Below are 26,737 nucleotides of genomic sequence, written 5' to 3' on the forward strand. Positions count from 1 at the left end.
ATTAAAGCTGATGATGAGGATTTGTGGTTCTTATCTCCAGTGGCTTCTGTTCCTTTTGAGTATTCTTCAACATTTAAAGGGGAGTAGAAGTTGCTTAGACAATGAGAGAAAAGCTCTTCTAAGCTTCAAACATAGCATTATTTCTGACCCATTGAGCTCTCTTTCCTCATGGGGAGATGATGATGACTGCTGCAAATGGAAAGGAGTTGGTTGTGATAACATAACTACTGGCCATGTTGTTGCTCTTCATTTGGGGCTTGAAGGCTTGTGCACTGATGGACCACCATGCTACCCAGGCCTACTACAAGGTGAAATCAGCCCTTCCTTGCTTCATTTACCCTTTCTCAATTTCTTGGATCTTAGTTTCAATGATTTTGAAAGAATTCCGAGTTTCATTGGCTCTCTCAACAACTTGGTCTATCTTGATCTTTCTTATAATAATTTATTTGGAAATGTTCCTCCTCATCTGGGAAATATTTCCTCTTTGAAATATCTTGACATTGGCAACAACTTCATTGATGGTCAAGATTTAAAAGTAGTTGACACCTTGGAATGGATTTCTTATCTTTCTTCCTTGGAGTATCTCAATATGGATGGGGTAGACCTTCATTCTGTTTCAGATTGGCTTCACTCAATTTCAAAGCTTTCTTTGCTCACAACACTAAGCCTATCTTCCTGCTACCTTCCAAGTCTCCCATCATCACTAAATTTGTGGCTAAACCAAAGCTACTTCCTTGAATATCTTGATCTCTCTAGAAATTCTTTGGTAGGTGAGAACAAGGACATAAAATTCTTGAGGCATCTTGAAAAGTTGAAGATTCTAGATTTATCATATAATTCTTTTTCTTTCAACTTTTCACAACTCATTTTAGGTTCTGAGAAATTGATAGAGATTTTGAGATTGAGTGATAACAAAATTGTCGGATCACTAGATGGAATCAAAAAGTTTAATTCCCTAAGAGAATTAAACTTGGAGAATAATCAACTTTCTGGTTCACTACCTGACATGTCAACAATGTTGTCCATTGAAATTTTTGCAATTGGCAACAATCACTTCCATGGAAACTTAATGGGAAGTAACATCGGCCACCTCTCCAATCTCAAATGTCTAGATGTTTCTTCAAATTTTTTGGATGGAGCCATATCTGAAATCAACTTCTCTAATTTTAGCAAATTGGATGAGCTCATCCTGTCTGATAACTCTTTGACACTGAATTTAAGCACCCACTGGATTCCTCCATTTCAGTTAAGAGGTCTAGGCCTAAGATCTTGTGAGTTGGGCCCCAAATTTCCTAATTGGCTCCACACACAGACAAAACTAAATACTCTTGATATCTCAAATAATGGAATTTCAGATCTCATTCCTCAATGGCTCACCAACCTATCCAACTTAGATTATTTGAGTGCTTCTCAAAACAGAATTCGTGGAAAATTACCAAACATACCATCAACTTTCAATCTGGTAGTAGACTTTAGCAACAATTTGCTAGAAGGTCCTATACCAAACAATTATTCGGGATTATTTACACTGAACCTTTCCAAAAATAAGCTTTCTGGAACCATTTCATTTCTGTGTACAAATATTTCTATATGGCTTTATCAACTTGACCTTTCAAACAATTTCTTTACCGAGAAAATTCCTGAATGTTTGGGGAAATTTAAGTACTTGTATAGTTTAAACTTGGCAAATAATAACTTGTTTGGTGAAATCCCCTTATCCATAGGACACTTAAACAATATGGTTTCACTGCATTTGAGAAGCAATAGGTTTGATGGGGAATTTCCTGTGTCTCTACAAAATTGCACTTCATTGGTGGTTTTGGATCTGGGAAATAATTATTTAACTGGGGGTATTTCAGCATCAATAGGGGAAAGCTTAAAGGAGTTGAAGATCCTTTGTCTGGATTCAAATGAACTAAAAGGATCAATCCCAATTAATATCTGCCAACTTCAATCCATTCAAATAATAGATTTGTCTTTGAACCATTTATCTGGTTTCATTCCAACTTGCTTCAATTCATTAATGACTAAATATGATGAATGGATGCCAAACATGAGGACTCCTGGATATTCTCAACTAATCTATGGGATTTTTGGCTCTCTCTCAGAAGTTTTCTTTGATTATGAATGGCTTATGTGGAAGGGTGCAGAGGTGGAGTATGGTAAGAACCTCAAATTCATGAAGCTCATTGATCTCTCTAGCAATAAATTGGTTGGAGAAATCCCAGTTGAGATAACTGATTTGCATATGCTTAATTCACTAAACCTGTCAAGAAACAAACTGACCGGATCCATCCCAGACAAGATTGGTGAGATGTGCTCGCTAGAGAATCTCGACCTCTCAAACAATCTACTTTCTGGAGCAATACCAATGAGCCTAGCTAGTTTATCATTTCTTGCTCACTTGGACTTGTCGAACAACAATTTGTCTGGTTGTATTCCACTCGGCACTCAGTTGCAAGGATTCACTGAGGCTTATCAGGGAAATTCAAAGCTACGAGGGTCTCCACTTCCAACAAAGTGTCATAGAGATGAACCTGGAAATGCTCCACAACAAGGGGGAATTGATGAAATTGAAGAAGATGAAGGATGGATTATTTGGGACTTTGATTTCTTTGTGAGTTTGACACTTGGATTCATTCTTGGTTTTTGGGGAGTATGCGGAACATTAATACTCAAGCATTCTTGGAGACATGCATATTTCCAATTTTTAGAAGACAAAAAGGAGAAGCTTTGCACTACCATAGTAGTCTACGGAGCCAAATTGAAGAGAGGCATGGGAGTTAGCTAGATTGGAATAAAAGGTAAGATGATTGAGATTCTAAATTTTTTTCATTTGAAATTATAATATATTTTTATTTAGCAATAAAGATTAATAAATAAGTGGCAATGCATTAAAACAGGATCAACTCATGTTTTTGAGCTACAGGAAGTACGAAGGCCATTGGAGTACCTCCGATCCATGTAATTCTAAATAAATTTCAATCATGTGTATTTGTGTGTTTCTATTCTTATTTCAAGTCATGTAATTCTATTTTGTTCTGTATTGTGTGTATTGAGCTTCTACTATCATCATATCATAGTCTACCTTGTAAGGTGACTTATTTAAATAAAATTCATTTTAATATACCAAAGTTTCATTTTTAATATATTTAATAGAAACCAAGTGGCTTGTAGTTCATTGATATTGGGTTGCTCCCTTAAGTGGGAGGTGATAGGTTTGAACTTCACTTGAGGCAAGTAGTGTGTATATGTAGGGTATCCCCCTTCCTTATAATAAAAAATATATATATATTTAATAGGAACCAAGTTAACATGTTTATCATGTTAAATGTATACGGTGTTGACACGTGTTCTTATTTTATTTTTTATGTATATGGTGAACTTCAAGACTCACGTGCTTTTTCAATCCCCAATGTTTTTTTATTACAAGCTACATTATTGCTATATAAAATGTTTATCCTCAATATTTTTTATTACAAGATACATTAGTGCTATATAAAATACATACACATGACTATTTTAATAATAAATTTAATTATTGAATAATGTATATCTACTTTAATATTATTCTCTTATTTGAAACTTTTCTTTTATTTATTTTAATTTTTTATAATTAAAAGTTATTTCTCAATGACAATGAAAGTGTGGAATAGCAATATAATACAATTACATTCTAGGCAAGTGGGGGCACCACTATTGACTAGATTATGAACAAACATCAATATTATGTACTATGTGACATTTTTGAAAAGCCCGTATGTGGTGTTTAATCAGCGAAACATCATATCCTGTATTATGCATCCACAATTCCACAACAAGCCAACTTTTCCTCGGCGGAGTCCTTACGTTGTATATTGACTTGTCGTTATAATTATAGACTTGGTTTAATATCACTGTAATTTATCTAAAAGATTTTGCATTATTATTTGTCAATTCAATTGATTTTTCTTGCCCAAATTTATTGCCAAACATTGTTTGAAAATATCTCCTTGTGAATATTGCTTCATTCTTAAAATTAAAACTTGAGACCTAGATTTTTTATTTTTTTTTATTCAGAACTTTTATCGTCAACAGAATGACTAATCTCTTGCTAAATTCTAGACACCTTTAAGGGTGGGACAGTTGATTTAATTGGAGATTTAAAAATGCTCCTTACCCAATGTCAATGACCGATTGTTTAGGATGGATAAGTTCCTTCCACTCAACCAACTCCAGATTTGAGACCTAGCTTGTTGAAAGGAGAATCAATTTTTTTGCCACTTGAATTAAAAGTTGTCTGAATTTTATTTTTGGTATATTAAATCATTTTCTGATGTTATGTTTTGGTTTGGATTTCAATTTTAAAAAGATTTATAATTTACTAAGTAAATACTCTAGCAAGAAGGTGAAGAAATTGTCATCTACCCAATTTTGCGTTGCCTACAAAATTATCATTTTTTTTTAAATACAACATTTATTAGTTCATTATATAATATAAGTTACATTTTTTATACTACTGACTTTATAATATAAGTACCTAACCTTTAAAAAAAATTAAAATAGTAAATTTTATTATTTATCGATTAAATACTCAATACAACTCCTGTCCAAAAAAAAAAAAAAAAAAAAAAAAAAAAAAAAAAAAAACTCAATACAACTAAAATATCTCGTATTTTTACGTTATTTTATTACGAGTAAAAAAAAAAAAAGAAAAGAAATATATCACTTAGTTTAGAGTGTTTGCACGATGGGCACACTATATTTTCTAAACTGGAAGTATCGTATAGAGTGCAAAATTATATGTGTTAACAAAGTATTTCTAAACCTCTTCCAAATCATTTATTATATGTGATAATATATATATATATATATATATATATATATATATATATATATAGAGAGAGAGAGAGAGAGGGGAAGGGATCAGGTGCATTTGTTGCTTCTCGTGCAGTTGTGCGGTGAATTAATGTGCGTGAGGTTTATACTTAATGTGCATGAGTGTTGTGCTTAATATGCCTGAGATTTATACTTAATGTGCGTCATGTTAATATGCGTGAGTTTTGTACTTAATATGCGTTTGGCGCACAACATGGCCATAGCCGGGCGCGTGCACTGCCGAACGGCGCGCCTGACATACTCTTTTTTTTTTTTTTGATTTTTGTTTTTTGTTTTTTTTTTTTTTCTTCCTCCCCTTCCCACATTCTCTTTCCTAATCACTCTTACATTCTCCCCAAAGTTATTTTTCAATGACAATGAAAGTGTGGAATAGCAATATAATTCAAATACATTCCAGGCAATTAAGTGGGGGCACCACTATTGACTAGATTATGAACAAACACTAATATTATGTACTATGTGACATTTTTGAAAAGCCCCTATGTGGTGTTTAGTCAGTGAAACATCATATCCTGTATTATGCATCCACAATTCCACATCAAGCCAACTTTTCCTCGGCGGAGTCCTTACGTTATATATTGACTTGTCGTTATAATTATAGACTTGGTTTAATATTGATTTGAATTCAGTGTAATTTATCTAAAAGATTTGGCATTATTATTTGTCAATTCAATTTGATTTTTCTTGCCCAAATTTATTGCCAAACTTTGTTTGAAAATATCTCCTTATGAATATTGCTTCATTCTTAAAATTTAAACTTGAGACCTAGATTTTTTTTTTTATTCAGGACTTTTACCGTCAGACACAATTTGGCCCTGTTTGGTAAAATGACTGTTAGCTTATAGCTGATAGTGTTAATTAGAGGGTATAAATAGTTGATAACATTAGATGATTGTAGAAAATTATTTGGTAAATTAGCTGTTAGCTGATAGTTGTTTGATATAATTTCTTTTCTCAAAAAGCTAATTGAAAAAGTTGCTTGGAGTAGCTTTTTGAATTTTAGCCTTTTGAAGTTGCAAAAAGCTAATTAACCAAACATTTATATTGATATTTTAATTAAATCAAACAATTAATAGTGGTCAAATTAGTCAAAATTACCAAACAGGGCCAATTGACTAATCTTTTGCTAAATTATAGACACCTTTAAGGGTGGGACAATTGATTTAATTGGAGATTTAAAACAACTCCTTATCCAAGACCAATGACCGATTGTCGTTTTGTTTATGATGGATAACCACACTTCAGATTTGAGACCTAGCTTGTTGAAGGAGAATCAATTTTTTCCCCACTTGAATTAAAAGTTGTCTGAATTTTAGTTTTGGTATATTAAATCATTTTCTGATGTTATGTTTTGGTTTGGATTTCTATTTTACAAAGATTTATAATTTACTAAGTAAATAATCTCGCAAGAAGGTAAAGAAATTATCATCTACCCAATTTTGCGTTGCCTACAAAATTATCAATTTTATATTTTGAAATACAACATTTCTTAGTTCATTATATAATATTAAAAAAAATTATTGGCTTTAACCTTTGTTTCTTCCTTTTTTATCCATATTAATTTACAAAATAACACATATATCTGCCTTCATTAATCAAAATCATAATATCAGAATTTATCTTTTTCTTATCAGCTTATTTAATAATTAATTTTACTAAACATATTAATTTCAATCAATTACCTTATTACGGAATATTTACTAATTCAGCTTTTATCTTTTAACTAGCTTTTCATAGTTATGATGGATGTGAGAAATAAATTAGAACGGAAAAAATAGGGTGGAGCAACGTAACACTATCCCTAACGTACTGCTGCTTATATATATATATATATATAGTTGTTAATTGCAGTAGTCGTAAAGCATACAACAAAACTTACACATAATATTGCTAAATCAATTGTCTTGAATCCAATTAAAGTCGATGATGAGGATTAGTGGTTCTTATCTTCAGTGGCTTCTGTTCCTTTTGATTATTCTTCAATATTTAAATGGGAGTAGGAGCTGCTTTGAGAATGAGAGAAAAGCTCTTCTAAGCTTCAAACATAGCATTATTTCTGACCCATTAAGCTCTCTTTCCTCATGGGGAGATGATGATGACTGCTGCAAATGGAAAGGAGTTGGTTGTGATAACACAACTACTGCCCATGTTGTTGCTCTTCATTTGGGGCGTCAAGGCTTGTGCACTGATGGATCACCATGCTACAACCCAGGCTTTCAAGGTGAAATCAGCCCTTCCTTGCTTCATTTACCCTTTCTCAATTTCTTGGATCTTAGTTTCAATAAATTTGATAGAATTCCAAGTTTCATTGGCTCTCTCAACAACTTGGTCTATCTTAATCTTTCTTATAATAAATTTGTTGGGAATGTTCCTCCTCATCTGGGAAATATTTCCACTTTGAAATATCTTGACATTGGCAACAACTTTTATGGTCAACGTTTAAAAGTGGTTGACACCTTGGAATGGATTTCTCATCTTTCTTCCTTGGAGTATCTCAATATGGATTGCGTAGACCTTCATTCTGTTTCAGATTGGCTTCACTCAATTTCTAAGCTTTCTTTTCTGAGAACACTAAGCCTATCTTCCTGCTACCTTCCAAGTCCCTCATCATCACTTTTGCACATCAACTCTTCTAGTTTCCTACAACACTTGTCTTTACAGTATGGAAATATAGCAACTTTTCCCCTACTGAATTTGTGGCTAAACCAAAGCTACTTCCTTCAATCTCTTGACCTCTCCGGTAATTCTTTGGTAGGTGGCGAGAAGGACATCAAATTCTTGAGGCATCTTGACAAGTTGAAAATTCTTGATTTATCGTCTAACTCTTTCTCTTTCAACTTTTCAGAACTCATTTTAGGTTCAGAGAAATTGATAGAGATTTTGAGATTGAGTGAAAACAAAATTGTGGGATCACTAGATGAAATCAAAAAGTTTAATTCCCTAAGAAAATTAAACTTGGGGAATAATCAACTTTCCGGTTCACTGCCGGACATGTCAACAATGTTGTCCTTAGAAGTTTTTGCAATTGGCAAGAATCTGTTCCATGGAAACTTAATGGGAAGTAACATTGGCCACCTCTCTAATCTCAAATGTCTGGATGTTTCTTCAAATTCATTGGATGGAGCCATATCTGAAATCAGCTTTTCTAATTTTAGCAAATTGGATGTGCTCATCCTGTCTGATAACTCTTTGACATTGAATTTAGGCACCCACTGGATTCCACCATTTCAGTTAAGTGGTCTAGGCCTCAGATCTTGTGAGTTGGGCCCAAAATTTCCTAATTGGCTCCACACACAGACAAAGCTAGATACTCTTGATGTCTCAAATAATGGAATTTCAGATCTCTTTCCTCAATGGCTCACCAATCTATCCAACTTAGACTATTTGAGTGCTTCTCAAAACAGAATTCGTGGAAAATTACCAAACATACCATCATTTTTGAATCTAGTAGACTTTAGCAGCAATTTGCTAGAAGGTCCTATGCCAAAAAATTATTCACGAGTATCAACACTGATCCTTCACAAAAACAAGCTTTCTGGAACCATTTCAGTTCTGTGTACAAATATTTCTACAGAGTTTGAATATCTTGACCTTTCAAATAATTTCTTTACCGAGAAGATTCCTGAATGTTTGTGGAAAGTTAACCATTTGTATAGTTTAAACTTGGCAAATAATAACTTCTTTGGTGAAATCCCCTTATCCATAGGACACTTGAACAATATGGTTGCACTGCATTTGAGAAACAATAGGTTTGATGGGGAATTTCCTGTGTTTTTACAAAATTGCACTTCATTATTGGTTTTGGATCTTGGAAATAATTATTTTACTGGGGGTATTCCTGCATCGATAGGAGAAAGCTTAAAAGAGTTGAAGATCCTTTGCCTGGATTCAAATGAACTAAAAGGATCAATCCCAATTAATATTTGCCAACTTCAATCCATTCAAATAATGGATTTGTCTTCGAACCATTTATCTGGTTCCATTCCAACTTGCTTCAAATCATTAATGACTAAATATGATGAATGGATGCCAAACGCGGAGACTTATGGATCTTCTCAACAAACCTATGGGATTCTAGACTCTTTCGAAGAATCTTTCTTTGATTATGAATGGCTTATGTGGAAGGGTATAGAGGTGGAGTATGGTAAGAACCTCAGATTCATGAAGCTCATTGATCTCTCAAGCAATAAATTGGTTGGAGAAATCCCAGTTGAGATAACTGATTTGCATATGCTTAATTCACTAAACCTGTCAAGAAACAAACTGACCGGATCCATCCCAGATAAGATTGGTGAGATGAGGTCACTAGAGAGTCTCGACCTGTCAAACAATCAACTTTCTGGAGCAATACCACCGAGCCTGGCTAGTATATCATTTCTTGCTCACTTGGACTTGTCGAACAACAATTTGTCTGGTTGTATTCCACTCGGCACTCAGTTGCAAGGATTCACTGAGGCTTATGAGGGAAATTCAAAGCTACGAGGGCCTCCACTTCCAACAAAGTGTCATAGAGATGAACCTGAAAATGCTCCACAACAAGGGGGAATTGATGAAGGATGGATTATTTGGGACTTTGACTTTTTTGTGAGTTTGACACTTGGATTCATTGTTAGTTTTTGGGGAGTATGTGGAACATTAATACTCAAGTCTTCTTGGCGACATGCGTATTTCCAATTTTTAGAAGACAAAAAAGAGAAGATTTGCACTGCCATTGTGGTCCTTGGAGCCAAATTGAAGAGAGGCATGAGAGCTAACTAGCTCGATTGAAGTAAAAGGTAATATAATTAAGATTCTAAAATTTTCATTTGAAATTACAATATTTTTTCGTTTAGCAATAAAGATTAATAAATAAATGGCAATGCATTAAAACATGATCAAATCATCTTCTTGAGCTGCAGGAAGTACGAAGGCAGCCATTGGAGTACCTCCGGTCCATCCATGTCATTCTAAATAAAGTTGAATCATGTGTATTTGTGTGTTTGTATTCATATTTCAAGTCATGTAATTCTATTTTGTTCTGTATTGTGTCATTGTGTGTATTGAGGTTCTACTATATATACATCATCATACCATAGCCTATTTTGAATGGTGGACTATAAAAATAAAGTTCATTTTAAATATATCCAAGATTCAATTTTAATATTAATTTTTTATATGCTGAAAGTTTATTTTTAGGTATACTTAAAAGTTTCCACATACAAATGAAGCCTAAAAAACTTAAGCCCAATTACTCTAGAAAAGTATAATTTGAAATCATAAAAGTTAGCCCAAATTTAATATAAACCCATGATACAGAACCAGCGCAGCCCAAAAACAAAACACTTGCTTGCAAACCAGCACATTGCCACAGCTTCCACGGAGACGGCATAACCGTGTGCACCATCCAAGGTGTATATAAAATTGGATTCATAATTTTTATACTATACATTTATAATTTCTATACTGTAAATTTATAATTTCTATATATACTGTATAGCTATCAAATTATGAACATATAGTTCAGTGATTTGTGAATATAGAGTTCAACAATTGCGAATATGAACATTGAAAATTATGAACCATAACGTTTTGTAATTGTGAATATAAAGTTCAATAATTATGAATTTATAGTATAGAAATTATGAATCTATAGTATAGAATTTATGGATCCAATGCATGGTGCACACAGTTGCACAATATAATTTGCCAGCTTCCACACACTGTCTTCAATCACCCAATCATTATTACATGGATCATGGTTCACACAACTGGATAGATCATAAATAAAAAGTATATTTTTAATATATTAAAAATACATTATTTATGTACATAAAGTACATTATTTGAATACTGAAAAATACATTATTTTATATATACTATCAAATAATACACATTCAGTACACAAATACTATTTTTAGTATATTGAAAATGCACCTTATATTCATGGTCCGCATAGCTATGTGGACTGGTCCACACAATAATTTGCCTCAACCATGGACCATGGTTAACCTTGCATTGTGGACCCTAGTTCAAAAGTTATGTGTCTACCATTAACATATTATGTGTGTCTATACAAGGTGGACCATGGTCCATGGTACAATTTGCATCTTGTGACCCTAGTCGACAAAAGACCTCAAAGGGAGATAAATCAGTCTAGGTTTCCCATAGTTAATCGGCTGAAACCATGAACGTCAATAGACCGCTCCCGTTGAGAATTGAACTTGTAACATTGTGGTTATCAAATAAATAGTGTGAAGAATTCTGTTGAAGTTGTTCTCAATTTTGTATAATTTTGAATAAAAAGTTGGTAGATAGAGCTGCTGGTATAACACAGGTGAATGAGCTTTGAGCTGACGTTAGATTCATCAAAATATTAAACTTTTCGAATATTCGAATCAAGTTAGCTAGAGCTACCTATGTTAATGCCCACACTCAAACTTTTGACAACATTACGTACTATTCTGTACACCAGTAAATTTTAAGTTATTGAAAAATCAACAAATTTACTTAATTAGAATGCATTTTGTAGAGCTTATATTATCGTAATTGCGTTTCAAAAAGTCCTTTAAATGAGATGTGAAATTGGATAATAAATTTTGATTAAAGAAATAAAGAATCAGAAAAAAAAAAAAAAAAAAACCGACATTATAACGATTGAATTAATCGTTTGATTTTGGTGAACATATCTATTATACTAATAAGAGCCCAAGAAGTTAGGTCTATATAGCTAAATATCTATTATACTAATTTAGGAGAAAGTGTAAAAAATGCCCCTCTATAATATGTCAATTATCAATGTCACTCCTGAATTATGAGTGGTGTAAATGTTGCCCCTCAATTATCAAAACGGTGCACATATAGCCACTCCCGTAATGGACATATGGTTCCCCGTTATTGTACGACACTGTTAAGTCGGAGTAAATATGTAATTTAGTTTATTTTTCCCTCACTCGATTCAAAGTACCAGCGATGGTCATCGGTGGGGAACCACATGTCCGTTACGAGAGTGGCTATATGTGCACCATTTTGATAATTGAGGGGCAGCATTTACACCACTCATAATTCAGGGTTGACATTGATAATTGGCATATTATAGAGGAGCATTTTTTACAATTTTCCCATAATTTTATTATATTATATTGTCTTTTTTTTTTTTTTTTTTTTTTTTTTTTTTTTGAAAGCCACCAATGTGGGTGATTATATTAAAGATAAGCTGCAACAAAATCCAGGGGATTAGAATCCCAATACATCGTATGAGTCTGAGAAAAGGCATGTGACGCTAACGAATGCGCCATAAGATTCTCTAATCTAGGAATAAAATTAACAGGACATAAATTAAAGGTTGACAATATAGTCTTGCATTCATCAATGATGTAGCCAGTATATGTTCGCATCCGTGTGGCTTGTGCTGATAATAGTCGGTGTAGATTTTGGCAATCTGTATGAAGTCGTACCGAGAGCAAACCTTTCTCCTTTAACCATGATAAAGTCTCTTTACATGCCAAGACTTCCGCCATCAACGGGGAAAGACAATCGGGAAGCCGCGTATGAAAACACGCCATGAACTCTCCTTCGCTTGTTAGCAGAACTGCACCTGCCGTGGCATTCCCATTCGTCGCATGATAACCCGCATCTATGTACATTTTCGGCAATCCGTTTTCCATAGCAGCAGGTCCAACGAAACCTGATGCCTCCATATCTCCAACATTGCTCAATACTGCCGTAAATGCTCCAGCATGTACCGCAGCCCACGCCTGCCATGCTGCAGCCGCTGCTTGCACCACCCGTCTCGGCCTCGGTAATGAACGCTCCCATACCGCTTGGTTTCTCGCCCGCCAAATATAATAGAGTGTCGCAGCTGCCATAATAAATTGGTGAGGGGTGAGTTTTTTCATGATTTCCATAAACCAAGTTTGAAAACAATCGGCCATAATATTCATAATTGGCAAATTAGATTCCTCCCATATTGCTTGCGTGAAAGTACAAGTCACAAGGGCATGCATCGTACACTCGGGGTTAGTCACACACATTGAGCATATTGGATCAACATCCACTCTTTTCGTAATAAGATTCGTTGTGGTAGGGAGAATACCACTGAGGGCCTTCCACATAAACATTTTCCATTTTGGGGGTATTTTCAATTTCCACATGTGTAACCAGTCTCTAAATTCTCCATCCCTGTACTCATAACTTCCTACAACACGCCTATATCCCCCTTTAACCGTATATATTCCATTAGGGTCCCCCTGCCAATACCACATATCCGGATATTCCACACAAATAGGTACCTTTTTTATTCTCATCACATCATAATCCATGAATAAGTCCCTGAGTATATCTGGGTCCCAGGTTCCAGTATCCTGGTCAATCAAACCCACCACTTTCGCTCCTTCCAATTCCTGGGGCATATCTGTTTGAATCATAGGCTCTGAGTCATTAGGTAACCATGGGTGTCCCCATATTAATGTATTATTTCCATTCCCAATTCTCCTCCTTATCCCTCCACAAATTAAACTATGGGCTGCAAAAATGCTCCTCCAACAGTAGCTAGGATTATTTCCCAAAACCGCCTCCTCAAAAGATGTTCTGGGGTAATATCTTGCTTTATAAATTCTTGCTGCTAATGACTCTGGCTTTACCAAGAATCTCCATCCCTGCTTTCCTAACATTGCCAAATTAAAAGCTCGCAGGTCCTTAAAACCCAAACCTCCGTACCTCTTCGGGGCACACAATTTGTCCCATGCTTTCCAATGTATATGGCGGTCCGTCCCAGATCCCCACCAATATTTATTCATTGCTCTCTGAATTGCAAGGCATACTGCCTCCGGGAGTAAGAAAACACTCATAGAGAAGGTAGGCATTGATTGTGCTACACTTTTCAAGAGTACCTCCTTTCCTGCCTGGGATAATAGCCTCTTATTCCATGTGCCAATTCTCTGTTTTATTTTGTCCTCTATATACGAGAACACCGCCCTCTTCCTTCGCCCCACAAAAGATGGTAACCCCAAATACTTGCCAAAATTCTCCGCTTTTGGGACTGCCAACAATTGCGCCACCTGATTCCTTTCCTCCTCCTGCGTATTCCTACTAAAGCACACACTGGATTTGTGATAATTGACAGCCTGTCCAGACAAAGCCTCATACTATGCGAGGCACCTTTTAACCTCCACAGCCTCCTCCACATTTGCCTTAAAGAACAGCAAGCTGTCATCTGCAAAGAACAAATGCGATATTGGCGGTGCTCCCCTAGCTACCCTGCAGCCATGTATTTTCCCCTGTATCTGGGCCTGTTGCAAAAGCATAGACAAACCTTCTGCACAAATTATAAATAAATACGGGGATAGCGGGTCTCCTTGCCTCAAACCTCTGGTTGGTGTAATATGGTCGGATGGGATGCCATTAATTAAAAACTCATAAGAGACAGTTGTGACACAATGCATTATCAATTCAATCCATCTAGCATTAAAACCCAGGGCAGTCAACATTTTCTGCAGGAAAGTCCACTCCATCCTATCATAAGCCTTTGCCATATCAAGCTTTAAAGCTCCCCATCCCACTCTTCCACATTGCTTTCTATTCAAGTAGTGTCCCACCTCCGCAGCTATCAATATATTATCAGTTATTAATCTATCCGGGATGAAAGCACTTTGGGAATCTGAAATTATTCCCTCCATTAACGGCTTCAGTCTATTCGCCATCACCTTCGCAATTACCCTGTATACCACATTACTCAGAGCAATTGGCCTCAAATCAATTACATACTCTGGAGATTTCTTTTTCGGGATTAACACCACATTCGTAGTATTTAGTCCTTCCGGGAAAGTTCCAACATCCAAGCAATTAACCACAAAAGTAGAGAAATCACATCCCACCACATCCAAGAAATTTTGGTAGAAACCCGGATTCATTCCGTCAGGTCCCGGGGATTTATCAGGGAACATATCAAATAAGGCTTTTTTCACTTCCTCACCAGTGAATGGGGAATTTAGAGACTCATTCTGTGCATGTGTAACACGGGGTTGTATCATATCAAATAAAGTGGTGGGTATATCCTGTTGATTCCCAGAACTAAAAACCTCATGAAAGTAATCCATAATAGTTTTACTCATTTCACTCCCCTCAACCCATACCCCATTAACCGTTTTTAAACGACACAAAGTATTTTTCTTTCTACGGTCAGAAGCATACCTGTGAAAGAACTTCGTGTTCGCATCCGCCCCCTGTAGCCAGTGCTGTTTCGCTCTCTGTTTCCAGAAAGAGTCATCCATAGCCTCGAGCTTACACAATTCAGCCTCCAGACGACGAAATTCAGCCAATGATGCTAAATCACGCCTACCTCTCAGCCGGTCTTGCTCTTTCTGTAACTGCTTTATCTTCTCCCCAAACCTATGGAACCGATCCCCACCCCAGGCAGTGAGCCTCCTTCCACAGAATTGTAGACAATCCTGCAGCCCCAACAACCTTCCCTCTCCCCATGCTCTCTCCACCACCTCCCTACAGCCCTCATCATGTAGCCAGGACATTTCAAATCTGAAACTCCTGACCCTTCGCCTCCCTCCCCCTACATCATCCCGCAACCCTAGGTACAGAGCCGAATGGTCAGACTTTCGTGTCAACATATTTAACACACTAGCCTGCATATTCATACTTCTCCATGCCTCCGTAACTAGGACCTTATCAAGCCGTTCCTCCAACCAGTGTATCGTCCCCTCCCTCTTCTTCCAAGTAAACGGATACCCGTGCATAGGCATCTGCGCTAAACCACAATCATCGATGGTCTCTCCAAATCCGCGTAAGAGCCCATTCGGATGAGGATTTCCCCCCCACCCCCCCCCCCCCCCCGCTTTTCACTCTGAAACAATAAATCGTTGAAATCCCCTATTACCACCCATGGCAGTTGTGATCGATTAGCCAAGGATCGTAACAGGTTCCAAGCCTCATACCTTCTACTACGTTCCGGATACCCATAATATCCCGTCATCCTCCACGGAGCACTCCCCGGTATAGTCACTTCCACATCTACATAATTACTGGAATAACTGATTAACCTTGCCATATTATTTTTACGCCATAGCAAAGCCAACCCCCCACTCAATCCATCGCTATCAACACAAAAAGAGCCTTCATACCCCAACTTTACCCGAAGTCTCTCAGCATGACTCCGTCCCACCTTCGTCTCCATAAGAAAAACAAACTCTGGCTTCTTACTGGACACCCAGTCCACTATCTGTTGAACTGTTCGTGGATTGCCCAAGCCACGACAGTTCCAACTGAGGGTACTCATGAGGACGGGCGGGGCTGCGATCCAGCTCCCGCCACAAACATGTTTTTTGAGAGATCTGCCATAGCTACATCTCCATTGGTTCCATTCTGGCAACCATCCTCCCTACGCCTTTTCGAGACGGCCTCCATAACATAACCCTCCCCCTCTTCATCTACCGCCTCCACCACCCCACTGTTCCGGTTGACCCCCTCCATCCGTGCCTCGGCCCCCCCCCCCCTCTGGCCGAAACCGACTATCCTCCGCCGGCGTCAACCAATACTCACCCACCGCTCTCGGTCCCTTTCTACCACCTGCCCTTAATTCTGCCGAATATGGATATTGTTCGACAGGCAATGACGAATCTCTAGCCATTCGGCAAAATTTATACAAATGGCCAAGCTTACCACAATAGAAGCAAAAATTGTGTAACCGCTCATACTTGAAAGTTACCCAACATGCAGACTTGTCCCTTTTCACAAAATTCAACCTCCGTTTCAATGGCTTATCCACCCTTATTGCAACACGAATCCGGTAAAAGACTTTCCATGGTGCACCCGCGAACCTATCATCACCACGGACATACGTTCCAAGGTGGTTCCCAATTTGTTCCAAAATTTTATCAGTTGTGTATCCCATCGGCAAGCCGTGAACCTGTATCCATATTTGAATCGTATCCAATCTTACATCATCCGGAAAACCCCCTTCCACGAGTTGATCACACACGAACGTTGCATTCTCAAACGCCCATGGTCCATCATTGAGAACACGTTGTAAATCAGTGACATGGTTGAATGTAAACAAGAACAATCGGGGCTTGATTTCTGCAACCTCCATACCCGCAACCAGTTACCATGCCGCCGCCATTACCTGTCTCATATACTCCACCTTCACCAGTTTGTTTGTTAAAAATTTCCCCAACAACATCCACCGCTCAGCAGCTTGCTGAGCCGCAACCTCAGTTTCGTCCAAGTCTGGAGCGAACGGTGCTGCCTCTTCCTGTTCGATCGCCAGGTCTGCCCAACGTGCCGTGATCGTCGCAACCGCCTCTCGCGCATGCTGTTCCATCGTTCCGTAACTCAGGGTCGTATGTCGTCAATCAAGAAAACCAGAAGAAACCGGTCGGAATAGCCGGAGAAGATTGTCGGAAAACGTGAAGAAACCTCGGAAACCCTAGGAGAGGAATATTGAAACCCTATATTATATTGTCTTTATTTTTCTACAATGTAAAAATTCTTTACATTCAAATTCATCAATTGATTATATTCACTACATTGTCATTTATCTTTTTTGTGCACTATTTTTTTTAATTAAATATCAAAGTTACAATACAAAATAATGTTATATATTTATTTATCAAGTATTTTATTAATACCATGAAAAAATTAAGAAAAATATAATTAATAAAGCCAATCATATTAACTACTTGAGGAATTTGTTGACAAAGAGAGTATTCAAATCACACAACAAATTGAAGTGAGAACTATCTCGTAATGTCATTGGCGGTTAGCGTTAGCGGATTATTAGCTGATTTGACTAGCGAATTATATCAACGGTTGGTAAAAAGATATTTGAAAAAATTAACTTTTTAGATTAACATGTAAAATTATACATATATTTAATAATAATAATAATAATAATAATAATAGTAATAATAATAATAATAATAATAATAATAATAATAATTGTTTTAAAATATAAAATAAAAAATAAAAAAATATAATTAAGCCAATCATATTAACTACTTAGGGGATTTATTTACAAAAAGAGTATTCAAATTACACAACAAATTGAAGTGGAAAACTACCTCGCAATGTCCTTGTTTGACAATCAACAATTAGTTCTTCAATATTAGTATATATTTAAAATTTGGAATAAGGGTCAAATAAGCCATCGAACTGCATACGATAGTACAATTAGACCACTAAACTTAAAAAATCAACAATTGGATCCCTAAACAAACAAATTTTAAACAATTATTCCAATTTGAAGGTTTTCAACAAGTCAACCTCCCAAATTCATTATTTTTAAAAAATAAATTCTAAAAATTAATTATTAAAAAAAAAAAAAAAACAGGACTCTGGCCGGAGACGAAGAAACCCACTTCGTCTCCGGCCGGTTTCTTCGTATAATAGAAGAAGAAAAATGGGATTTCTTGTAACGAACAAGAGAAGGGACTGCTTCCACTGTTGTGTTCATATGTTTCTACCATTCAATTTCGTTCTTGTTTTGTTTTCTTCTCTTAATAATTATTGTTGTTATTCCAATATTATTCTTCTAATCCTCTATAATTTCTTCCCCAATATATATTTATGTAGTTACGAAGTATTATTTATGTTGATGCGCCTCAAAATTTCTTGCTTATGTTGATGCGCCTCAAAATTTCTTGCTTTTATGCATTCTTCGCTGTCACGGTAGAAGAATCTTTGGCAATGGGGCTATTTAGCCCTAGCAAGCTAGGGTGTGCTCCTGCGATACAAATCTTGGCGTTGTGAGCTTTGATTGATCTGCAATGGAGGGGGGTTCAGAAGGAGAGCACTAATGCATACATGGCACTAATGTTGGGCTAGAATAGTAGAAGAAACCGGCCGCCGGAGTCCTGTTTGTTTTTTGTTTTGTTTTTCTTTTTTTAATAATTAATTATTAAAATTTATTTTTTTAAAAATAATTAATTTTGGATGACCTGTTGACCTGTTGGAAACCTTCAAATTGAAAGAATTGTTTGAAATTTGTTAGTTTAGGGACCTAATTGTTGGTTTTTTAGGTTCAGTGGCCTAATTGCATTACTGTGTGCAGTTCGATGGCCTAATTTTTATTTGCTCTCCCTTATGTCCCGTATTTGGTTTCAACCATACCTATACAATTATTTTATTGACAATTATAATCAATCTTGACTATATTATCTTGCATTTGTAAACTTAAAATTACCTATTTAAATACGCAAATTCAACATTCAATTATTTATGCATGAACAATTCTAATATAATTCTGCCTTGATATACTTTAAAGTACTTATTAAAAAAAACATTGGGCATTATCCCAATCGGACAATGCACGTAAAAAGCTAGTAATATTATAAAATGTGTAATTCATTAGTTGAGACAAAACATTTTTTTTCTGTAAAAAGAAATTTATATTCTGTGTAACATTTTTTCAATTTAATATTAGACTTAGACGTTACGTCTCTTAAGAAAGAACATATTTTCCAATTAATTAAATAGGTAATTGATACAACTTTTGGCAGTTGATGAGAGGCAACTACAATAACACCTCAACAAATTGATTGATACTCAAATGCTCATGTAGCATTACACCAGGCTGACTCATTTTTATGTCATTTTACTGCTTTAAGTACTTTACATTTTGTCCCCATGTATTTGGAAGCTGCCTGAAGGCTATGCTCATAAATACTAGTAAATTGTTAAATATTTCTTTCAAGAAAATTGCTACTATAAATATTTCTTTAAAATGCAGAATATTCATTTAGAAATCCTTGTCAACGTTTTTCTCAAAATTACATTATTATGAGTGATAGAGAATATCCTTTATCCGTATGCTTATATATGTGCTCGATATATATACAGGGGACCGAGAAGTGCATCTCCCGAGCCTAGTCAAAATAAAGTCCTGTGAGATTATTTGAAATTGCCCCGTGCTTCAATTCGCACACTGAATAGGATTTCCGAGCTCATATGATCAGAAAGGTTATCCCAAGCACTGAGTCTAGCATTAAAAGATAAACACAACCCTATCGTATCACCCCCATCATGTCATAATAATTGCCCCGTGCTTTGCACACTGAATAGGATTCCCGAGCTCATATGATCGGAAAGGTTACGTTATCCCAAGCATTGAGTCTAGCATTAAGAGATAAACACAACCTTATCATATCACCCCCATCATGTCATAATAATACAAATGTAATAAGGACATGTAGCACACGTGTTGAACACTCGACATGTGTCCCCTCCAACCCTCTATATAAAGCACACTTATTGCTTGGGGAGGGGGGAAGATATAAGATAACTTAGCATCCTCTGACAAAGTAACATACTCAATTACCCGATTACAACTCACATCAATGAGGATAATTGTATAACCCTTACCGAAACAACACAAGGAGTCAATACCACATCCACTGAAACTCAAAACCACAACCTCCCGTATGGGAGAGCAACTAAGTATTACTAGACCGCAAGTTCATTGGCAACCCCTTATTTAAGTGTTAAGAATCTTGAAATCAGAACTCTTACTAATAATATAGAATATATTATATACACACCTTTATGAGTAAATTAAAGAAAAGTTAGTGAGTTATGAAACTTAATAATTCCTCAAAAATATAACGAAAAGTGCAATTGAAAATATGAAGCAGTGATTAAATATATTTGTCTTATTCGAATAAATAGAGCAAATTGAGAGACAAATTGTGCGCTAAAAGAAGTTGACATCTATAGACTTTTTCCACGAGATTGAGATGCGATCTTTCGTAGAAAAAGGAAGTTGAGGTTGATGATTTGATTATCTTTAACCAGGCCACCAAGCATGCTTATAAACCCAAAATACACAACTTGAGAAAAAGACTCCGACGAAGACTATGTCTTGATTATTATTAGAGTTAATTCCACCAGAGCCATTATCTTTGGTGGTAAATTTAAATTTAGTCCCAGATTATCTTTTTGACATTTAATATCCCTAGACTATTATTTTTTGGATACATTTAGTTCTTTTTTAAACTTTTTCTATTTTTAGTAAGGACATTTTTGTCTCTTCATATTTTTCTAGTTTCAACCGGTTTAATTGATTTAGGACTTTACTAAAAATCGATTGAAAAATATTATTACTAAAAAATCAGAGGTTACCTAAAGTTATAAATCAATTAAATCGGTTGAAACGGGGAAAATAATAAAAGAAAAATATGAATAGACAAAAATATCCTTACTAAAAATAGGAAAAGTGATGAGAACGACTAAAAGTGTCCAAAAAATAATAGTCTAGAGATGTTAAATGGAAAAAACGATAGTTTAAGACTAAATTTAGAATTGCCACCAAAGACAAGCGACCTCTGATGGAATTAACTCTTATTATTACTATTACTATGAGAAAAGGACGCATGCAAGACTAGTTCACCTTATAAGATAGATCGATGAAATATTTTAAAGAAACGTATACTATATTTAATAATGTACTTTTAAATAATACGCCTTCAATACATTACAAATGTACTTTATGCCAATAGTTTACCTTACAAGGTGAATCATGTTCCATGTTATAATGATTGTGTTACGTTGGCGAATAGTAGACTAGAAAAAGGAGAAATTGCACAGTTGATCCTTCAATTATTAGCAATTATATGTAATATAGTCCCTGATTTCCAATTTGATCAGATGAGATTCGTTCCCTCAATTATTTCAATTGTAGGTAATTTAATCCTTCCCGACAGGAATTACAGCTACTGCATGTCGTCCGAGAAGCTGCTGCTGATTGCCGACAGGAATTGATTGCGGTTTTTCTCCTGTTGTCGTGGTGGTTTGCTGCTTCTATATATGTTCAAATTTCTTCCTAGCAATTAAGTTTGTCCATCTTTATTTTAAGCTTGAATTAAATTGTCTCTAATTATTGTTGGGTATCATTAGAGAATTTTGGTTTGTTTAATTTCGTGCTTGTTCATGAGTATCTGGTGTTTAAATTTGCTGATGATAGCAGGTTAAATGCCTAGTTAAGGTTGGTGAAGGGGGCTGCGACCTCTACGATTCAAGGGATTTATTCTGTTAGAGAGGCCGAAGCCATTGGGGCTCGTGAAGCTTTGAGTTGGATCAAGAACAAAGGATGGTCCCAAGTTGTGCTTGAAACTGATGCGCAGGTGGTGACAAATGCTGTGGTAGCAGATCAGAACTTCACCCCGTTTGGAATGATCATTGCTGAGGTTCGTGCGCTTTTGGAGCATCTGCCTTTGGTTCGGTTTGTGTTTACAAAGAGGAATGCAAATGTCTCAGCTCATCTGTTAGCCAAGCATGCATTGTGTAATTCTGGGGAGGGGGTGATTGAATATTTTGATTTTATTCCCTATTTTCTTTCATCATCTGTTTTAGCAGACTTGTCTGGTTTGAGAAATTAATATATATTGATCTTTTGTTTTCAAAAAAAAAAAGGTTGGGGGTTTAACTAAATGAGTGAATGATGAATGATGAATGTGTTTTTATAAATCATTTTACATGTAATCCATTAACACAATTCACTATGGACTAAACCAATTAACTATCATCCATCATCTATTACCTAATTGTCCAACACCGTACCCATATAAATTAGTTGTAATTTAACTTATTAAATTAATATTAAGATAGTATTTTGGATTTAAGAGTTTCATGCTAATTTAATACAAAATACGTAGTATTATTTATCAAGCATTAGTTTAGATGTTTGACTAATTCAACCTTTTAAAATAAAGTTAAAAAAAAATCATCAAAAATTGTAAATTTGTCATTGACTGAACACCATAATTAATTATTAATATATACTAATAGTTATTATTATTATTATTTTGTATTGTTACTTCAAATCCGCTTTGTTATGTATATATTTTTTTGAAAGATATCATTCTTTTCAAAAGGTTGAACCCTAATCCTAAGGCCCCCAACATCTCGGCCCGACAGAGCATATGAGAGGATTTAAATTATGGTAACTCAGTTGAACATTAACTATATAGGCTAGACCTTTGCTTACTACGTACAAGTAGCCCAGGTTTTTGAGAGGTTGCTCCCACACTGCCGCTGGTGAGACTCGATCCCTAGTCATTCTTTTCAAACTTCACCTCTATGACTAGTTGAGCTGCTCATGCAGACTTTTTGAAAGATATCATGACCTCTCATATGAGAGAATCACTACATGTGAGAGCATACAGTACTTGTCGCTTTGTTATGTTTATATGATTATTAATAATTTATTTTTTGCTTATGCGGTGTGGTGTTTCTCGATGACAAAGAATGTGTGGAGTAGCATTATAATCCAAATACATTCAATGTAAGTGGGCGCACCACTATTGACTAGACTATGAACATGCAATAAATATTATGTACTATGTGACATTTTTGAAAAATCTGTATGTATGTGGTGTTTAGTTAGTGAAACATCATACTATGTGTTATGCATCCACATCAAATTAATTTTTCTCTGGCGAAATCCTTACGTTGTATATGCATGGACTTGTCGTTAACAGAACAGGCCATGTTGTTGCTCTTCATTTGGGGCGTCAAGGCTTACAAGGTGAAATCAGCCCTTCCTTGCTTCATTTACCGTTTCTCTATTTCTTGGATCTTAGTTTCAATGATTTTGATAGAATTCCGAGTTTCATTGGCTCTCTCCACAACTTGGTCTATCTTAATCTTTCTTGTAATCATCTGTTTGGAAATGTTCCTCCTCATCTGGGAAATATTTCCACTTTGAAATATCTTGACATTGGCAACAACTACTTTGTTGGTAATCAAGATTTAAAAGTAGTTGACACCTTGGAATGGATTTCTCATCTTTCTTCCTTGGAGTATCTCAATATGGATGAGGTAGACCTTCATTCTGTTTCAGATTGGCTTCAATCAATTTCAAAGCTTTCTTTGCTGAGAACACTAAGCCTATCTTCCTGCTACCTTCCAAGTCCCTCATCATCACTTTTGCACATCAACTCTTCTAGTTTCCTACAACACTTGTCTTTACAGTATGGAAATATAGCAACTTTTCCCCTACTGAATTTCTGGCTAAACCAAAGCTACTTCCTTCAATATCTGGACCTTTCCGGTAATGTTTTGGTAGGTGGCGATAAGGACATCAAATTCTTGAGGCATCTTGACAAGTTGAAAATTCTAGATTTATCGTCCAACTCTTTTTCTTTCAACTTTTCACAACTTATTTTAAGTTGTGAAAAATTGATAGAGATTTTGAGATTGAATGATAACCAAATTGTGGGATCACTGGATGATACCAGAGAGTTTAATTCCATAAGAGAATTGAAATTGGAGAACAATCAACTTTCTGGTTCACTACCTGACATGTCAACAATGTTGTCCCTAGAAATTTTGGCAATTGGCAAGAATCAGTTCCATGGAAACTTAATGGGAAGTAACATGGGCCACCTCTCTAATCTCAAATTTCTAGATGTTTCTTCAAATTCTTTGGATGGAGCCATATCTGAAATCAGCTTCTCTAATTTTAGCAAATTGGATGAGCTCGTCCTGTCTGATAACTCTTTTACAGTGAATTTAGGCACCCACTGGATTCCCCCATTTCAGTTAAGTGTTCTAGGCCTCAGATCTTGTGAGTTGGGTCCCAAATTTCCTAATTGGCTACACACACAGACAAATCTATTAACTCTTGATATCTCAAATAATGGAATTTCAGATCTCATTCCTCAGTGGATCACCAACCTATCCAACTTAGGTTATTTGAGTGCTTCTGAAAACAAAATTCGTGGAAAATTACCAGACATATCATCAACTTTGAATCTAGTAGTAGACTTTAGCAGCAATTTGCTAGAAGGTCCTATACCAAAAAGTTATTCTGGAGTATCAACACTGATCCTTAAGAAAAACAAGCTTTCTGGAACCATTTCAGTTCTGTGTACAAATATTTCTATATGGCGTTATCAACTTGACCTTTCAAACAATTTCTTTACCGAGAAGATTCCTGAATGTTTGGGGAAAGTTAAGGAATTGTATAGTTTAAACTTGGCAAATAATAACTTCTTTGGTGAAATCCCCTTATCCATAGGATACTCGAATACAATGGAATCACTACATTTGAGAAACAATAGGTTTTATGGGGAATTTCCTGTGTCTCTACAAAATTGCACTTCATTGGTTGTTTTGGATCTTGGAAATAATTTTTTAACTGGGGGTATTCCTGCATTGATAGGGGAAAGCTTAAAGAGTTGAAGATCCTTTGCCTGGATTCAAATGAACTAAAAGGATCAATCCCAATTAATATCTGCCAACTTCAATCCATTCAAATAATGGATTTGTCTTCGAACCATTTATCTGGTTCCATTCCAACTTGCTTCAATTCATTAATGACTAAATATGATGAGTGGATGCCAGAGTCGGAAGTTTTGATGGAATATTCTATCGAAGAAGTTATCATTGATTATGAATGGCTTATGTGGAAGGGTATAGAGTTGGAGTATGGTAAGAACCTCAAATTCATGAAACTCATTGATCTCTCAAGCAATAAATTGGTTGGAGAAATCCCAAATGAGCTAACTGATTTGCATATGCTTAATTCACTCAACCTGTCAAGAAACAAACTGACCGGATCCATCCCAAACAAGATTGGTGAGATGAGGTCGCTAGAGAGTGTCGACCTGTCAAACAATCAACTTTCTGGAGCAATACCACCGAGCCTTGCTAGTATATCATTTCTTGCTCACTTGGACTTGTCGAACAACAATTTGTCTGGTTGTATTCCACTCGGCACTCAGTTGCAAGGATTCACTGAGGCTTATGAGGGAAATTCAAAGCTACGAGGGCCTCCACTTCCAACAAAGTGTCATAGAGATGAACCTGGAAATGCTCCACAACAAGGGGGAATTGATGAAGGATGGATTATTTGGGACTTTGACTTTTTTGTGAGTTTGACACTTGGATTCATTGTTAGTTTTTGGGGAGTATGTGGAACATTAATACTCAAGTCTTCTTGGCGACATGCGTATTTCCAATTTTTAGAAGTCAAAAAAGAGAAGATTTGCACTGCCATTGTGGTCCTTGGAGCCAAATTGAAGAGAGGCATGAGAGCTAACTAGCTCGATTGAAGTAAAAGGTAATATAATTAAGATTCTAAAATTTTCATTTGAAATTACAATATTTTTTCGTTTAGCAATAAAGATTAATAAATAAATGGCAATGCATTAAAACATGATCAAATCATCTTCTTGAGCTGCAGGAAGTACGAAGGCAGCCATTGGAGTACCTCCGGTCCATCCATGTCATTCTAAATAAAGTTGAATCATGTGTATTTGTGTGTTTGTATTCATATTTCAAGTCATGTAATTCTATTTTGTTCTGTATTGTGTCATTGTGTGTATTGAGGTTCTACTATATATACATCATCATACCATAGCCTATTTTGAATGGTGGACTATAAAAATAAAGTTCATTTTAAATATATCCAAGATTCAATTTTAATATTAATTTTTTATATGCTGAAAGTTTATTTTTAAGTATACTTAAAAGTTTCCACATACAAATGAAGCCTAAAAAACTTAAGCCCAATTACTCTAGAAACGCAAATTATGCTATGGACTCGTGTCCACTATGCATTGTGGACACGAGTCCAAAACGCCGTCGTTTTAGGGGAAAACGGCGGTATTCTAAATTTTTAAAAAAACTTGCGTTTGTTAAGCCGTTAACGGCGTTATTGATTGATTTGGCAGAGGATTTCTATTCTTTCCTTCTTTCGTTTTGGCAAGTTGAGATTGCAATTCATTCTACCCATCGCAATCTCAGAGCGTCGCAAGTTCCATATATTCTTTCCTTTCGTTTTTTTGGTTGTTTGTTGATCGTTTGTATTTGAATAACGAGTTATTTGATGGATGATGCGAGAAATCAGAGCGAATTGAATGCCGATCGATTTTCT

The 26,737-nt window shown here is 35.8% G+C and overlaps 2 protein-coding genes across 3 annotated transcripts; both read left to right on the forward strand.

Moving 5' to 3' along the window:
• On the forward strand, positions 1 to 26,232 carry LOC109163141 (receptor like protein 30-like). Its single transcript, XM_019311885.1, has 4 exons — positions 1 to 220; positions 23,335 to 23,383; positions 25,279 to 25,921; positions 26,045 to 26,232. Exons 1-3 carry the CDS (start codon positions 11 to 13, stop codon positions 25,902 to 25,904), a joined length of 885 nt encoding a protein of 294 aa, XP_019167430.1. The 5' UTR covers positions 1 to 10; the 3' UTR covers positions 25,905 to 25,921; positions 26,045 to 26,232.
• Positions 6,752 to 9,964, forward strand: LOC109163139 (receptor-like protein 12). 2 transcript variants are annotated; one of them, XM_019311881.1, is made up of 3 exons: positions 6,752 to 7,099; positions 7,724 to 9,653; positions 9,777 to 9,964. In XM_019311881.1, the coding sequence occupies exons 1-2, from the start codon at positions 6,802 to 6,804 to the stop codon at positions 9,634 to 9,636; spliced, it is 2,211 nt and encodes a 736-aa protein (XP_019167426.1). In that variant the 5' UTR covers positions 6,752 to 6,801; the 3' UTR covers positions 9,637 to 9,653; positions 9,777 to 9,964. The 2 variants fall into 2 exon arrangements, with proteins under 2 accessions (XP_019167426.1, XP_019167425.1); XM_019311880.1 differs by lacking the exon at positions 6,752 to 7,099 and having other exon boundaries at positions 7,106 to 9,653.
• Positions 26,233 to 26,737: the final 505 nt, after the last annotated feature.

This window comes from Ipomoea nil, unplaced genomic scaffold (genome assembly GCF_001879475.1).
Source record: "Ipomoea nil cultivar Tokyo-kokei standard unplaced genomic scaffold, Asagao_1.1 scaffold2975, whole genome shotgun sequence".
NCBI classification, from domain to species: Eukaryota; Viridiplantae; Streptophyta; class Magnoliopsida; order Solanales; family Convolvulaceae; genus Ipomoea; species Ipomoea nil.

What these genes read in the sequence shown, in the direction of transcription:
- LOC109163141 (XM_019311885.1), top strand. Translation starts at nt 11, where the DNA reads ATGATGAGGATTTGTGGTTCTTATCTCCAGTGGCTTCTGTTCCTTTTG. An exon ending in AAGGAGTTGGTTGTGATAAC is followed by an intron (nt 221 to 23,334) that starts ATAACTACTGGC and finishes CTTGTCGTTAAC; the next exon opens with AGAACAGGCCATGTTGTTGC. An exon ending in GGGGCGTCAAGGCTTACAAG is followed by an intron (nt 23,384 to 25,278) that starts GTGAAATCAGCC and finishes GGAAGGGTATAG; the next exon opens with AGTTGGAGTATGGTAAGAAC.
- LOC109163139 (XM_019311880.1), top strand. Translation starts at nt 7,378, where the DNA reads ATGGATTGCGTAGACCTTCATTCTGTTTCAGATTGGCTTCACTCAATT.